Source organism: Rattus norvegicus, chromosome 1 (assembly GCF_036323735.1).
Source record: "Rattus norvegicus strain BN/NHsdMcwi chromosome 1, GRCr8, whole genome shotgun sequence".
Taxonomy (NCBI): domain Eukaryota; kingdom Metazoa; phylum Chordata; class Mammalia; order Rodentia; family Muridae; genus Rattus; species Rattus norvegicus.
Genome location: NC_086019.1, coordinates 103,035,540 through 103,051,895, shown reverse-complemented (window position 1 = coordinate 103,051,895; position 16,356 = coordinate 103,035,540). Strand labels below are relative to the sequence as shown.

Here is a 16,356-nt window from a genome sequence, read left to right as displayed (position 1 = left end):
CTGCTTACTGGTTCTGTCACAGGCTCGTGCTTAGCTCACTCTCTAATACAACCCAGGATCCCCTTGCCTAGGCACAGTGCCACTCTCATGTCTGGTCCCTTCCGTATCAACAAGACAACATTGCACAGGCGATGCTCCCCTGATGTCCAGTAGTGCACATACACCGTACACTCATAAAGTAGACACACAAATTAATTTCGTGAAATGTGGGTGAGTGGTAGGAAGAGAGTGGGCAGAATACTATGAAAAAGAACAGGAGTGATGTTGAGTCTGAATAGGAGTCAGAGAAGGCACCTTAAGAGAAAGGAGCGGTGGTTCTGAGACCTAACATGTGAGTGACCCAGAGGGAGTGGGAGGTTGTGGGCTCAGATTTGAGAGATGTCACATGGTCAAGACCACAAAGCAGGTGCAAAGTTAGAGGGTGTAAGTGTATTTTAGAGGGGGCCAGAATTTGTGGAGCTCTAAGTACTGTTGTGAGTTTAAATTTTTAAGGTGTGTGTGTGTGTGTGTGTGTGTGTGTGTGTGAGAGAGAGAGAGAGAGAGAGAGAGAGAGAGAGAGAGAGAGCGAGCTTTAATAGGGCAATGGGTCCACTAGTCCTGCAGTTACAGGCAGTTGTGAGTCTATGCTCACATGCAGGTTCTGGGAACTGAACTTGAGTCGTCTGCCAGAGCTGTATGAGCTGTTAACTTCTGAGTCATCTCTCCAAGCCCCACGTTTAGCTTTTATGTCCACTCTGGGAGAGCTATTTCCTCCTGTGCTTGGTAATTTGGAAAAGTGGCTTTATTTTTTATTACACCTCATTTATCGTGTCTGTGTATGCACATTGGTCACTGGACAACTTGTGGGAGTGGCCCTCTCCTTCCACCATGTGGACCCTGGGGCTCCGGTCATCAGGCTTCACAGCGAGTGCCTTTATCTGCTTAGCTATCTCTCAAGTCCTGGTGTAGCTTTATCTGAGTGAAACAGTATGTTCATCGGTGTTGAGTGACTTTTCCTAAGGAAACCTAAACATGAAACATCTATCTATTCACCCCAAGGAGAGCACCGGTAAAAAACCAAAGAAACACCCAAATCTAGCTTGGTGTACCAGTGAGGTTTCTGAGCTACAGGAGTGTAGGGTGTAGGTGAGGAACCACTAAGAGGAACCTGGATGACTCAAGGGCAGTTGTAACCTCACAAAGCCCACTCTAGGACGAGTGATGACTCATGAGAGGTGTGGCCCTGGAGCTCCCTGGACTGCTAGCAGGCAATTGGGGCAGTAGTAAGTCTCCTCTGTAGAATATACGCACCTATATACATATTTAAATATGTTCAGATACACACACACACACACACACACACACACACACACACACACACACAAACACACTGGGGGAAGAGCCTTGTAAATCTTGTACATTTCAGGAACTCTCTGGGCTTGTGTTTTTCTTCCTTTGCTGTAACATAACCATTCGAAGTCAAAGGAAGCAGCTATGTGGACCATTGATGAAGACAGAGTCTTCTAAACTGGCTTGGGCCTGCTTCCTCCATAGAAACCCCTCAGAGAGGGACCAGAACATGAGGTGGGAGGGGAGAGTGTTGGTAGGTTTGGCAGAGGAGAGTCAGAGACGGAAGGAAAGATGGAATAGCCACCCGTGATGGCTTATGGCTGTAACCCCAGCACTTAAGGCTTAAGGCCATTCTGGTAAGTTCCAGTAGCAGGTCAACCTGAGTAAAATCCTATCAAAACAAAAGGAACAAAGAGAAAGTGATGGGGCCAGGTTGGAAAGGGAGCAGGGAGGGCTTGGACATGGGAGGGGAGTGGTGTCCTCTTGTTCTGTTGGTTATAGATGACTTATTTACAGGGTAGGAAACGAGGGGGTACACTCAATGTCTTCTGATCGACTGTGGGAGTCAAACCTGGCCAGGCATTTGTTCCTGGATCAATACCTTCCACTCATCTATCACCTTCTTGTGCGGAAGTATTGAGGTACAAATGTCCTTTAAGAGATGGCTAGCCCAAACTCTTGCAGAGCCTAGAACTACCTACCTGCTCAAGAAAAAAGAAATATTTTAACTGGTGGAGGCTCTGTTTTATAGAGTTGATTGATTGCTAAGGGACCAGCTCTGAGGAGGGAAATCTGCTGCTTCTCCGCGGCTCCGCCCTCCATAGACTCCCATTTGGCGCCTTTAGACTCTGATTTGTTCTGAACAGGCATGCGCCTGCTCGTTGGTACCTGTGTGGGCGGGGCTTCTCAAGAAGTGAGTGTGTCTGAGCTGGTCAGTTAAGGTTCCTCAACCTTAGTCCCTCCCAGTCTACGCAACGTCATTCCTCCCGTGGGTTCATCGGGTGGGCATTGTGTCCTTGAATCAGCCCAGTTTGCCCCCTAGAACCTAACTTCCCCAGGCAGTGTCTATAATTGTAAGTCAGCCCCTCACCGGATGCTTTCTGCTAAGCTTCTCTGACCCAAGGGAAAGAATGCCCAGGAGCCCGGAGCCCTAGGAAACCAAGACCAAGAGGTAGAATTGGAGAAGAAATTGATCATTTAGAGGGAGGGCCAAAAGTTGCTGTTGGAATCGGAGAGACGGCATATCACTTAAGAGTGCTTACAGCTCTTACTGAGGACTGGAGTTTCGTTCCCAAGTCAGATGACTCACAACTGCCTGTAACTTCAGCTCCAGAGGATCCAGTGGTTTTTTCTGGTCTCCACTGGCGTCTAAAGAAGAACAGGAGTATCAGGAGGTCAAAGCCAGATAGGACTACAGAGGGGATTGTAGGTCAGCCTCGGCCACAGATTGAGACTGGACAAACAAAAGAGAACCAGGACAGTTCCGAGTTTACAGGTGAGGAAAAGGAGAGCTGGGTAGAACGGGCCTGAAGCCATTTACCCCTGAATTGCTGGAACACAGAAAATTTTCCACCCTTTGGTTTGAACTACATGAGACCCTGTGTGGAAAAGTCAAAAATGAGGGCTAGAGAAATGGCTCAGTGGTTAAGAGTTAAGTACTGCTCTTGCACACACACACACACACACACACACACACACACACACACACACACACGAAAGTATTTACTTTTTCACCTTATTGTCTTTATTTTTAATGTGGCTATGTATCTGGAGGGTGACTGTGTATATACATGCATATGTAGATTAGGGGACAGTCTTGGGTGTAGACCCAAAGCGACTTCACAACAACCATGCCTGATCCCCCAACAGTCTTAAATCTTATCACAAACTTTGAAACCACCCTGTGGGATACAAAGAATCCAATGCCCCAGATCTTGAAGGAGAAGAAAACAGACAGGATGGGTAGAGAAAAGAGAACAGATATGTTAGGCTTTCAGGGAGTTATGGGGAAGTCATCTGTCCTCAAAGTTCCCAGCATCTATTTCCAAGAGGAACCCAGCTCACAAGGTGAAGAGATCTTACGTGTGATTGAGGAGGCAAAGGGTTCCATTAAGTAGCAATGTTATTTCTTCATCCACTTCTACTCTATGGCTGCCTTTGTTCTCACCCATCCCAAATCATACCCTACAGGGCATTCTGTCTGTGGTCAGAGTCAGCAGCAGGAACCATCCTTGTTTTCTCTTGTCTCTGAGATGCTGTGGGGGCTCAGATCCCTACTTCTGCTGCATTTGGGTAAGCAACACACATCGTGAGACCCTTGCCTGGGGCGGTGGAAAGGGAAGGGGAAGGAAAAATTGCTATAAGCTACAGCTGAGTTACAGTCCACGTTGTTATTACAGAGGACCATGTGACTCTGAGGTTGGGTAACTTCCCCCAGGAGACTATTTCTATTCCCTTGCAGATACAGAGGGCAAACACACGAGAGAAATAATTCATTAGTCCAGCTTGGGGACCCAATGGGTTTATTGGTATTACTTACGGGAGAAGGGTGGTTTGGAGTCAACTTCATCACCTTACCAACCGAGCCACATCCTCAGACCCTATTCCATTAAACTCTTTTAAAAAACCATTTTTATGGGCTGGAGAGATGGCTCAGCAGTTAAGAGCACCTGACTATTCTTCCAGAGGTCATGAGTTCAATTCCCAGCAACCACATGGTGGCTCATAACCATCTGTAAAGAGATCCGATGCCCTTTTCTGGTGTATCTGAAGACAGCTACAGTGTACTTATATATAACAAATGAATAAATCTTTTTAAAAAACCATTTTTATTCATTCTATGTGTATATTTCCTACATGCATGTAATGTAGCTTGATCATATCCACCCATGGCCCTGCTCCAGAGCACCCCCAGGACATTCCTAATTCTGCCTCCCAACTGCAAGTTTGCTGCATATTTCTTTTATGCCACTGAGTCTAGTTTCTGCTGTGCAGAGGTCATAGGGTGGGGGTTATCCAGTGCAACATGGGCAGCCTACCAGTAGCCACCTCCCAAAGCAAAGTGACTCCTGCCACAGCTGTCAGTAGCTTCTCCACCCTTGTGGTGCCATGTTTAGCTGGCTTGGTCTTGTGCAGGTGACTACCCCTGCTATGAGCTCATGACTGCAGGAGCCACATCATATCAAGAAGACAGCAGTCACAGCTCTCGTCTCCATCTCTATCCTCTGTCCTTTCTTGTGTGCACGCACATACACACGTGAATGAATGCATGAATGGAGAAATGCAATGAAAAGGTGACATTTTAATTCGGAGTTGGCCAGGGTATCAGAGAGGACTGGGTTTGCAGCTGAAGAGGCTTGCAGGGGCTGTGAGGCCACAGTGGCTGTGTATAGTTTCTGTTGCTATGGTAAAACACTGACAAGAAAAAGTGGGGAAGAGGGTTTATTTAAGCTTACGGCTATAGTCTATTGTCAAGAGAAGCTGAGGGAGGAACCTGGAGGCAGAGACCATGGAGGTCTGTTTGTTATCAGTTTGTTCTCCGTGGCTTGCTCAGTCTCGTAGACAAACCAGACCTACCTACTTAGGGCTGGCACCATGTCCACAGTGTGCTAGCTTACCTCCCATGTGAATCAGAAATCAAGAGAAGACCCCACGCGCATGCGTGCAAAGACACACACACGCACACACAGAGAGAGAGAGAGAGAGAGAGAGAGAGAGAGAGAGAGAGGGAGAGAGAGAGAGAGAGAGAGAGAGAGAGAGAGGGAGAGAGAGGGAGAGAGGGAGAGAGAGAGAGACCTGCACAGAGGTAGATTTGATGGAGGCAATCCCTCAATTGAGATTCCCTCTTCCCAGATGTGTCTAGGCTTGTGCTGAGTTAACAAAACTATAACGCATATCAACTGTCTGTCCAGAGGGAATTTCGGGCAACTGTGACTGCCTTGGGGGACTTGCTTTAGAGGGGATGTAAGTGAACAATACTACGTATGCCAAGGACTCTGTCATGAATCACATGACTCTTAGACTCTCGAGTGTGGCTTAATGGTGCATATTCATAAAGACCTTCTTACCAAGAAGTCACTTCCCAGAGCTGGGCGAATGTAAACCCTGTCCTGAATGACTGTGGTGTGACCCTTTGATTGACAGGCAAGACTCTGAAAGCCTGAGGTGGGACTGGTTTCCATTTTAGATCTCTCCCTACAGGGTTCCTTTCTCCAGTTTTGGTTGATACCAAGAAGACAGCAGTGGAAGATGGTCTATGCAGTACAGTCCCTTGTGTGATTGAATTTTCCAAGGCGCCTCTCAGAAAACCCATGATTGTGAGCTATAGGCTTAATGAAAATATCAGCTTCCATGCTGGCACCAGCCAGCCCAGGGGCCCCGTGGCTGATCTCTCCACAGAGGAGGTGGAATACTGCATCCTGCTGACCCACAACATGCTCGGAAGGAAAAACATGACCTACTCGCTCTATGTAGGTCTAGGAGCTCAGAAAGGTACTGTCGTGAGGGTGGAGGTTGGACTCGCCATGCCACATGATGTTCGGGCTCACTCTCTTAGTGGTTTAGGAAGTAGGAAATCTAGAGGGAATGCTGGTGATCAGGTTACTTCACCAGGTCCTGGGCTTTATAAAACCTTTGGCCAGTCACACACGCAAGTATGAATGAAGTAATTGTTTAAAAAACCCAGCCAGGGATTGGTGATACAGGCCAGTGGATAAAGGCACTTGCCAACAGGCTCAAAGACCTGAGTTCTATCCCTGGGACCTACGTGATGGAAAGCAATAACAGACCCCTGCAAGATGTCTTCTGACTTCCATGCATGTGTGCCTAGCTACATATAAATTAACCAACTAATGTAAAAATTACAAAACCTTAGCTATTTAGTTTGTAAAATGATATAATGCTTTAAGTTCAGTTGGTCTCCCTCTTAAGTAGAAATTTCAGAGACAGAAGCAGGAGTGGCTTATGCTTGTAATCTCAGCACTCCGGAGCAGCGGTGGTAGAAATTCCAGGAGTTTAAGGTTAGCCTGGGCTACAGAGCGAGTTCCAGGTTTGCCCACACAGAACAAGGTGTGGTAACACACATCTGTAATCTCAGTGTTCCTGTGGTGGGATGGAAAGCAGAGGCAGCAGAAGCCTGGGAAGCTGAGAATCCACTAGCCTGGAATCCACAGCAAGAGCCCGCCTTGAGCAAGGCAGAAGGCAAGGACTAACATCTGTATGCAAGTCTGTAAGGCGTCCTCTTGACTAATAAGATGGCCCAGCCCACTGAGGGTAGTATCACCCCGAGTGGTCCTAGGTTGTATAAAAATGCAGACTGAGAAAGCCAATGAGCAGAGTTCCTCTTCTTCAGCTCCTTCCTCCCGATCCCTGCCTTGAGTTCCTGTCATGACTTCCCTCAATGAAGGAGTGTGATGTGGACGTATAAGGTGAAATAAACCCTTTCCTTTCCTAGTAGCTTTGGTCATGTCTTTATCACAGCAATAGAAAACAAACCGATACAGTGTGTGTGTGTGTGTGTGTGTGTGTGTGTGTGTGTGTGTGTGTGTGTAAGTCACAACTTATCAGCAATCTGTTCTTTCTCTCACAATATGAGTCCTGGGTATGAACTCCGGTTGTTGGAGCTGGTGACAACTACCATTATCTGATCAGCCATATTGCTAGCTCCAAATAATGTAATGTGAATCTTTCTAAAAATCTAGACTTCAGGATCAAACTCCTTCATCTTGTTCATGCGCCTGGGGGTGAGGTGCAGTGGGCTTCCTGTTAGAAAACAGAAATTGGTGGGAAATCGTGTGACCATGGCAATCCCAGGTTCTGTGGGACTGCTGGAAGGAGTTTGGGGGTTCCAATAAGAAGTACCACGCAGTGACATACCCGTAAAACACTGATCTAAACATAACATTTCCTCTCTCTCCTCCAGACCTGACCCAAAAGCAAGAGCTTCACATCCCAGGAAGTAGTATGGCTGGAGAGCCTGTGTCTTTGACCTGTACCATCCACAGCACCTGCCAAGAGTCCAAAGCTCTTTTTCTCTCCTGGAAAGGACCCATTATGTCTTCTAGCACAACTGTCCCCATCAACCCCTCTTCAGCACTGGCCATTGACCCCAAACCTGAGGACCAGGACACCACTCTCAGATGCCACTTAAAGCTATCCCTAGATAACCTGTCCAGCAGTAAAGTAGTCAAGCTACAACTGGTCTGTGAGTGCTGGGGGTACCATGTGGGCCTAGAGTCCAGGGGAAATGTTGAGCCCCAGAGAAAGACTTGGGTCCAGAAGGAGAGTGGTCACATTTTGAGCCTAGGGGTTTGAGAGATCACAGTGCAGTCTGTGTCTGGTGCAGATTTCAAACACCAAAAATGAAGGAGAACCTCTCTGGGTCTCAAAGTCTCCAAATCTTTATGGTAATCGAATAAGGTTGGGGGTTATAGAGATGGCTTAAACAGCTGAGGGAGCTCACTACATGCATTTGTTACTTTTCTGTTGCTGTGATAAAACACCTTGATCCGGGGAACCTATGAAAGAATGTTCATTGTGGTTCCAAAGGGATAGAGTCATCATGGCAGACCTAGAAGCCGGAGCATGATGCTGAGAGCTCACATCCTTTACCATAAACAGGAAGCAGAGCACACACAGGAAATGACCTAAGATTTTAAACCCTCAAAGCCCACCTCCAGTGACATACTTCCAACAAGGCCACACCTCCTAAACCTCCTCAAATAGCACCACCAACTGGGCACCGAGTGTTCAACTACAGGAGCCTCTGGAGCACATACTCATTCAAACTACCTCTCTTGCAGAAGAACGGCGTTCAGTTCTCCCTAGCACCCATGTTGGGCAGCCTAGTTCTAGGGGATCTAGTGCCCTCTTCTGGCCTCAGTGGGCACTGTACTCACATGGACATACACAGACACACATATGCACATAATTATAAATAAATTTGGGCTTTGGAAGAAGCGAAGGAACATGTGGATTCCTCTCTGACTGACCTCTGTCCCTTCTTCCCCACAGCACCTGCCAGGCTGCTGAACTACTCCTGTCTGCTGAAGAGAACACTCACCTGTAGCTGTTCCTTCCATGGGATCCCCACACCTTCAGTGCAGTGGTGGGTGGGAAGGACCCCTGTGAGTGTGAATAGCATAGATGCCATCCTGCACATGACCTCCACCACGCTAGAATCCTGGACCAACAGCACCATTCACCTCATGTGGGAGCCAGAAATCATTAAGAGTCTTCGCTGTGAGGGGAAGAACCAATATGGAGTCCATGCCTCTGGAATCTTCTTGATACCAGGTGAATGGAGAGAGGTCCAGTATGACTGGGTGGAAGGCTAGCGCCTGAGGGCCAGGATGAGAACAAGCACAGCGCAGAAGGAAGAGAGTGATAGTTTGAAGCCTCAGGATGACCGTGTGCTCCTCCCTTTCCTCTCAGATAAGAGCTCCGTTTCCAGCGTGTTCCTGAGAGGACTCATCCAGGGGATTGTGTATGGGGCCATCGCATCTGCTTTGTTCTTCTTCTTCCTCGTTGTGCTGGGGTGAGTATTAGAGTTCAGGTTCAACACCAAACCCTCCCTAAAGCCCGCCCTATTGACAAATTTGTAAAGCTACATTTATTCTTTTGAGTGTGTGTGCATGCATGTGCATGTACGTGTGTGTGAGTGTGTATGTGTATGTGTGTGTATGTGTGTATATGTGTGTGTATGTGTGTATGTGTGTGTATGTGTGTGTGCACACATGAGCATGTACGTGTGTGTATGTGTGTATATGTGTGTGTGTATGTGTGTGTGCCAATGCATGTGCATGTACGTGTGTGTGTGAGTGTGTGCACGCTTGTGCAAATGCATGTGCATGTACGTGTGTGTGTGTGTATGTGTGTGTGTGTGTGTGTGTGTGTGTGTGCGCCAATGCATGTGCCGTCTGTAGTATACATGTGGAGATCAGGAGAGAGCTTTCAGGAGTTGGCTTTTTTCTTCTGCCATGTGGGTCAGTCTTGATTGCAGGCTCCTTAATTCACGGAGCCTCTCACTGGCCTTTCATTGACTCGTGACGCTCGTTTTCTTCATCCCGTTCACTTCCAGTTCAGTCTCTGTTGAGATCGACTCCTTGCTAAGTTCCAGCCATTCTTTATTTGCATTTAGGGTTATACATATCCCTCTAAGCATAAAGGTAACTGCATCTCACAGATGTGATTATGAACTATGTTACCATTTGACTGAAACATTTCCAATTTCCTTTAGGATTTTTCAACCTATTAGAAATATTAATGCTTTCTAATAAATTCCTCACACTCTTCTTCAGTACTGAAGGGTGAATGTAGATCTTTGAATGTGCTAGACAATTGTTCCATCACTGAATCATGCCCAAGCACCTCACTGGGAGAATCTAAGCAGGGAGCCTTCCACTGAGCCATGCCCCAGCCCCTCACTGGAGGACTCTGGGCAGGGCTCTACCATTGAGGTACATCCTCAGCCCCTCACTAGGGGATTCTAGGCAGGAGCTGTACTACTGAGCCATGCTCCCAGCCCTCTTTATACTTTTATTTTAAGACAAAGCTTCAATACACTGGTCTTGGATTTTTCTCACCTTCAAAGTAGCTGGTATAATAGGCCTGTACCACAGGACCAACTGATACTCTTTTTAGCTTAAATTAAATAGGGTCATAAAGTATGCTATATGTAATACCAATTTATTTTCCTTGCAGCAAATTGATGTTAAAAAAAATTTCTACACTCGCTTAAGTGAAATAGGCATTTTTCATTTGTTGAATGTAGTCATCATACACACTTCCTTCAAGTCAAATTCATTCAAGATGGGGCTGGAAAGATGGCTTGGAGTAAAAGTGCTTGCCTCCAACCCCGAGGGCCTGAGTTTGATCCCCCAGGCTTACATGGTAGAAGAAATAATCAACTCCTGCAAGTTGTCCTATGGCCTCCACCCTCATGTTTACCCAAGCCCCCCACAGAGAGAGACTCACACATACAATAAGGAAAAATGTAATCTTACGAAATTCATTGTGTTTTCAAGGTCTCCTTCAACTCAGCAAACAAAAGCCAGCCCTATGTTTATGTAGAGCATGGCTTCCTTACAGCTTCTTCCTGGTCCCTGGCAATGCTTTCAAAACTATTTTCAGTCATTTTTAATAGAAGGATGGTTCTCAGACAGGAAATGAAAATTTGGATCCTACTCTCTCAATTCACACAGAAGCCAAAGAAGGCTTCTTCATTTGGAAAGGGATAGAGACTTAGGACCAGCTATAAAAAAAAACCTGGCTCCGTCTGTTGGGATGAGGGAAGGTGTATATGAAGTCTCCAGACTATTTCCACTGAATAGAACACCAAAAGCCTGAGAGTTCCAAAAATGTTAAAGAGAAGGAAGAAATATGTAAAATAAACTTGTACCCACACAAAAGAGATATGCGTGTATACACAAATATGTATGTGTGTATAGGTATATTATATATATATATATATATATATATATATAATATGGAGAGAGAGAGAGAGAGAGAGAGAGAGAGAGAGAGAGAGAGAGAGATTGAGATTACAGAATTGTAAGAGAGAAAGTACCGCCATGAGGGGGTCACAAAGGGCTAGGACTTTGTTCTGTACTTAATGGGGAACCTCAGGAGGGCCGTGACCAAGAGAGAAACAGAGCAGTTTCTAGGGCTTGGAAGGTGATAGCCTAGAGACCAGGAGACGGGGAGAATCCATACCAGGCTAGGTTTGATTTCCTTCGGATGAGTGGGCCGTTCACAGCATGTGGAGACAGCCTGGTATTCTGGCAGCAGCCCAGGGCTGGTTTGGGGAATGGTGGTGATGGTAGGGAGTCAGGGTGTCTAGCACTGAAGTCTGGGTGGGATTGAACACACAGCATTCACCACAAAGTTCATTGCCTTAGAATGAAGATACTTAATTGGTGGGAGGAAAATCAAACTTGCAAGAACGAAGAAGCCCCAACTCTCAAGAAACCAGTTTGGGGAGGAGCCAAACCGGCTGAAGTCGGAAGCTGAAGGTGCACTAGCCTTGGCTCTGGTAAGTATGCTCTGCTGGCGGAAGGGACACAACCCCAGTCCTCTCGGCCTTCCTGGCCACAACCACCAGAAGGCGCTCACTCCTTGGGAACAGCGATTGTAGCCCTATCCTTGCGCTCAGCTCTGTCCCAGCTTGAACGGAATGGAGGGGAAGCGTCTTAACTGGAAGTGCGTCTGGGGTTGTACATTCTTCACGCCCCGCGCGGAGGTCCCATGGAGCAGCCAAGCCCTGCAGAAACCGTGGCAAGGACCCTATGGACCTTCAAGCCTAGCACTGTCCCACGGCGCAGACCTTTCAGACACCAACAAGGTGTTGCCTGTTGGGAGGAAATTCTAGTGTAAATGCTTTGTAAATGCTGGAGTCGCCATGAAGAAGTCCCACAGGATTAGTGCCTTCGAACCACAGATATTTTATTCCTTAATTCTGGAGGTTAGAGACCACAAGAGGAGTGTCCAGGGGGCTGGCTTCTCCTGGGGACTTTTTGCTTTACCTGGAGATACCCGTTTCCTTTCTGTGTCCTCACAGGCGCATCTCTGGGTGCATTTGTGTCATCATTCCCTGCCCCCCCTTCCTCCTCTGACATCTTTTTGTTTGTTTTCTGTAGCTCCAGGTTGGGCATGCAGGGCCTTGCTCGTTCTGATACTGGAGCTCCTCAAGAGCTCCATTGCTCATCCATGCCGGGCCCCTCCCTACTGGAAATTCCTAGCAGAGGGTTCTTTGAGAACTCCCTAGGTCCCAGCCGCTCACTGGAGCATTGCAAAAGAGTGCTCTACCACACTTCTATTTTCTCAATCCTCATTTACTATTTTTTTAAAGACAGGGTCTCACTAAGTCAATGGAGGTAACCTTGAACTCTGAGACCCTCCTGCTTCATCATCCTAGTAGGTAGGAAGATAGTTGTCCCCCATTTCAACCCTAATTTCTTGTCATAGCCCATATTGGAATTTAATTCACCCACATGAACTCGATTGCCTCAGTAAAGTCTTGTCTCCAAATGCATTTGTATTCTAAGGTGGTGAGGGCTTGGGTTTCAGCAAGGAAATTGGGATGAAGGCGCTGAGGGTGTGGCTCCATTGGTAGACTGCTTGCCTAAGTACATGAAACTCTGGCTGGTTTGACCCCTAGCATCACACAAATGGGGTGTGGTTCATACCACATTCATCCCAGCACTGAGAAGGCAGAGGCAGAAGGATCAGGATTTCAAGCTACGTGGTGAGTTGGAGGTCAGCTCGGGCTGCATTAGACCCTGTCTCAATCAGTCAATATCAATCAACGGCAAAAAGTAAGGCATTTTTATGAGCAGCCCCTTTTAACTATGGGGTGAGGATTAAAGAAGCCAGTCCGATCCCAGGAGTGGGGGACTGAGAGCGGGAGCTGGACTTTCCAACACCAAGGAAAGGCAGCCTCTGTTTCTTCGACAGCAGGGCTCTGGAGAGAGAAAGAAGAGTCCACATGGGAACTGCAGATGGATTGTGGTGCATGGCAGACTCCTCTAACTTGACAGACCTGCAGAAGAACAAGCCATCACCTCTACCTCAGACTCCAGAGCCAGAGACCTACGGACCAGCTCTCTCTGTGGCTGGACAAACCCACCCCTCTCCAGGCTTTCCCCTTCTCCCCTACCCCTTCCTCCTTTTCCTCTCCCTCTCCTTTCCATTTCTCTCCTCTCCTCTTCTCCTCCTTTTCTTTCCCTCTTCTTCTCTCCCCCTCTTCTTCCTCTCCCCACCCTCCCATCTTTCTCTCCCCCTCCCACACTCCTCTCTTCTTCCCACATTTATACCCCCAACTTCTGCTCTTTTTCTCTCCATCTTTTTCTTTCTCTTCCCTCTCCTCTTTCTCCTCTTCCTCTTCCCCTTCCCCTCTTTATTTCTTCCTCTTCCTCTTTTCTCCTCTTGTCCTAACCTCCATGTAGTCTCTTCCAGAGTGAGTGGCTTGGTCCTTGCCTATGGCTCAAGGGCAGGTATCAGTGGGCCCTTGGCTTCACCCAAAAGTCATGCAGGAAAGGGTTGGCTAGAAGTTCAAGTATGGGAACTGGGCATTCAGGGAGAGACTAATTGTAGGACAGGCAGAGACAACAAGAATGAATCAACCAGCTACCTTCTCTGTATGCAGTGAGACTTCCTACAAAAGAGAAGAGTCCTGAATACAATGTCACATTGCTGGCCACAGTTATTCTGCTGTGGCTGGGCTCTCTTAGCTTTACTCACTCTTTGTATCTATCTCATGTTCTTGGCTCACACATCCCATCCCACCTCATCACGACCATGCTTTATTCTGTCTCTGATACTTCACATTACTTTGGTTGCTTTGTAGGTTCCATGCATTTTGGGGTGGATGTGGACCTCTTTTCAGCTGCCCCTTCTCTCTTTGAGTCAGGGTTTCACATAGCCCAGGCTGTCCCCCAAATTGATATGTAGCCAAGGATGACCTTGAGCTCTTGATTTTCCTGCTTTCACCTGCCTTGCGCAGGGGTGACAAGCATGCATCTCTAGGTCTGGTTTATGTGGTGCTGGGATGGGTGCAAGCACTCCGCTGACTGAGTCATATGCCTGGCCTTCTTTTGTCATTTCTCACTCTTATCTCCCTTCCTTATCTTTCTCATTTAACAACCGTTTCCCCGTGTACCCAGAACGTCACTCTGCACTGAGTACTATGGGAACACATGGTCAAAATGACTGGTGACAATCCAGACCAAGACATAGATTTATTTAGTAGGAGTAAAGCAGAAGATGCTTCTGTTCCCATCTAGGCTAGGTTACCTTTAGGATCTTCTGGACTGCTTTTTTTTTTATATCAAATGATGACTAAGCCCCCCACTGGAATGGTTATAATTTAGTCAGCAGCAGGTGGTTGGCTCTGGAGAGGAAATGACAGAATGTCAGGCAGACAGCTGTGTGATATCTCCTATTCCCACAGATAAAGGGAGCAACTGAGACTTCATTCTGAGACCTAAGTCAATACAGCAACCCCTGGGACTTGGTAGGGTCAACATATCCACCTTATAGAGCAGGATAAGGAGACATGCATGGTTCAGAAGTCTCTAGGAAGAGGGGCATTTCTCCTTGTAATGTCTCTCCAGGGTCCTTCTGCTACCCATAGCAAGTCAGAACTATGTAAAGACTGTGGCTCTGTTAGTGCAAATCAGTCAATAAAGGGTGATATCTTAGTTGCTTTTCAATTGCTATTACAAAACACCATGACCAAGGCAACTCACAGAAGGACAAGTTTATTGGGGGCTTATAGTTCCAGAGTCTTGGAGTCTATAACCATCATGGTGGGGAGCATGGCAGTGAGTAGGCAGGCAGGCATGGCATTGGAGCAGTAGAGGGCTCACATCTCATTCACAAGCACAGGGTAAAGGAAGAGAGCATATACATGCTAAGTGGGAATGTGGTAGGCTTTGGAAATCTCAAACTCCACTTCCGGTGACACACCGCCTCCTACATGGCCACACCTACTAATCCTTCCCAAATAGGTTCCCAAATCAACTGGGGGCCAAGCATTCAAATATGTGACAAGTAGAAGCCATTGTTATTCAAACACCCATAGGGGACTTCACAGAGTTAAGAGACAAATTCCAAACACTATGACAGTGTAAGCTTTTCTAAATCCAAAAATATGAAATCCAAAATACATCAGAACCTGAAACATTGTTAGAAAGGATCTGATGTAGTCCAGACTAGACTTGAACTTGATATGTAGCCCAGAATGACCTTGAACTCCTGATCCCCCTACCTCTATCTACCTCTCCAGTGCTGGGATTACAGGTGGGCAACACCATGCCGAAATAAATAAAATGTTACTAAACATGAAAAGCTTCAAAATTTGGTGATTTGAATTTCAGTTCTCCAGATTAGGATGTTGAACCGAAATTAAACCCTTGCTTCCTAAATTGCTTGTGCCAATAAATGCTGTCATAATGAGAAAAAGTATTTAATAAACATCAAGCCTGCAATACTTCAAGGAAGAGGAAATGGTCCTCTGTAGTGCCCAGTGGGGCAGAGTGGATAGAACTGGCCCGTGTGTTGTGTACCTGTCCTGTGCCATTCTGTCGCACACTAGTGATCTGCCTTTTGCTGGTCTTCCACTTGCCTACATGAAGGATTCATAAAGGCTGGGGCTACAGGTCAACAGTAGACTGCCTGTCTGGAATCGCCAAGTAACGAGCTAGGGGTGTGACTCTGTGAGAGTCCCTGCCTAAAACCCTACATTGAGAGCCTTGGGTGTGACTCAGAGTTAGAATATCTGTCTAGAATCCCCTCCAGTGAGAGGACAGGGGCATGCTCGGTGGTACAGCATTTGTCTAGAGTCCCCCATTGAAGGGATGGGGGCTGACTAAGGGGTATATGACTTGTCTGGCAAGCCCAAGGCTTTGGGTTAAATTTAGTGATTCAGTGGATTCTGCAACTTATGCCAGCTGTCTTGAACCCAAAGAATGGGGACCCCCCATCACAAACATGAAAAGAGAACTATTTCCCCTGTTGTTTAGCTTAGCTGACTTAGCTCTTACAAAAAAAATTAAGTAAATTATTACATTCATTTGTTCTTTATGGGAGTTGGATTTCTGGATCTGAGGGAAGAAGCTGAGGTTGAACTCTAAGGAGACTGGGTCCTGGACTCCCAGGGTCTGACGGAGGAGGCTGAGGTCTGTGCATCTGGATCTGAGGAAGAAGGCTGAGGCTCTTGCACCTGAGTCTGAGAGATGAAGATTGGGTCTAGACTCCTATGACTAAGGGAGGAGACGCTGGGGTCTGTGCACCTTGGGTCTGAGGGAGGAGGGACAGAGCCAGAGTCTGGAGGAGGGTTGGGCTCCTTCAGCAGGAGGCAGCTGGATGAAGTGCATCTCAGGCCGGGGTTCTGGAGATCGGGAGGACGCCGGTCGCCCGGGGGAGGGCGGAGGAGGGGCAGGGCCACAGTAACAAAGGCCTCTCCCTCCAACGAGCAACCCCCCCGGCCCCGCCTCCGCGGCCCCCCTCCTGCCCTGATTGGCCGTTCTC

The 16,356-nt window shown here is 47.3% G+C and overlaps 1 protein-coding gene across 8 annotated transcripts; it reads left to right on the top strand.

The window, feature by feature from the left end:
- Positions 1 to 1,230: 1,230 nt before the first annotated feature.
- On the top strand, positions 1,231 to 15,174 carry LOC130062809 (uncharacterized). 8 transcript variants are annotated; one of them, XM_063270023.1, is made up of 9 exons: positions 1,231 to 1,685; positions 2,657 to 2,824; positions 3,520 to 3,621; positions 5,530 to 5,820; positions 7,250 to 7,531; positions 8,341 to 8,622; positions 8,761 to 8,863; positions 11,226 to 11,359; positions 12,781 to 15,174. In XM_063270023.1, exons 3-8 carry the CDS (start codon positions 3,582 to 3,584, stop codon positions 11,335 to 11,337), a joined length of 1,110 nt encoding a protein of 369 aa, XP_063126093.1. In that variant the 5' UTR covers positions 1,231 to 1,685; positions 2,657 to 2,824; positions 3,520 to 3,581; the 3' UTR covers positions 11,338 to 11,359; positions 12,781 to 15,174. The 8 variants fall into 8 exon arrangements, with proteins under 8 accessions (XP_063126093.1, XP_063126075.1, XP_063126098.1 ...); XM_063270028.1 differs by lacking the exon at positions 1,231 to 1,685 and adding an exon at positions 1,780 to 2,500; XM_063270005.1 differs by lacking the exon at positions 2,657 to 2,824.
- Positions 15,175 to 16,356: the final 1,182 nt, after the last annotated feature.

Bases quoted from the DNA above. Each gene is read 5' to 3' on its own strand.
- LOC130062809 (XM_063270005.1), top strand. From the start codon at position 3,582: ATGCTGTGGGGGCTCAGATCCCTACTTCTGCTGCATTTGG. The intron at 3,622-5,529 runs GTAAGCAACACA...CTCTCCCTACAG, and splicing joins CCTACTTCTGCTGCATTTGG to GGTTCCTTTCTCCAGTTTTG. The intron at 8,864-11,225 runs GTGAGTATTAGA...TCATTGCCTTAG, and splicing joins TTCTTCCTCGTTGTGCTGGG to AATGAAGATACTTAATTGGT.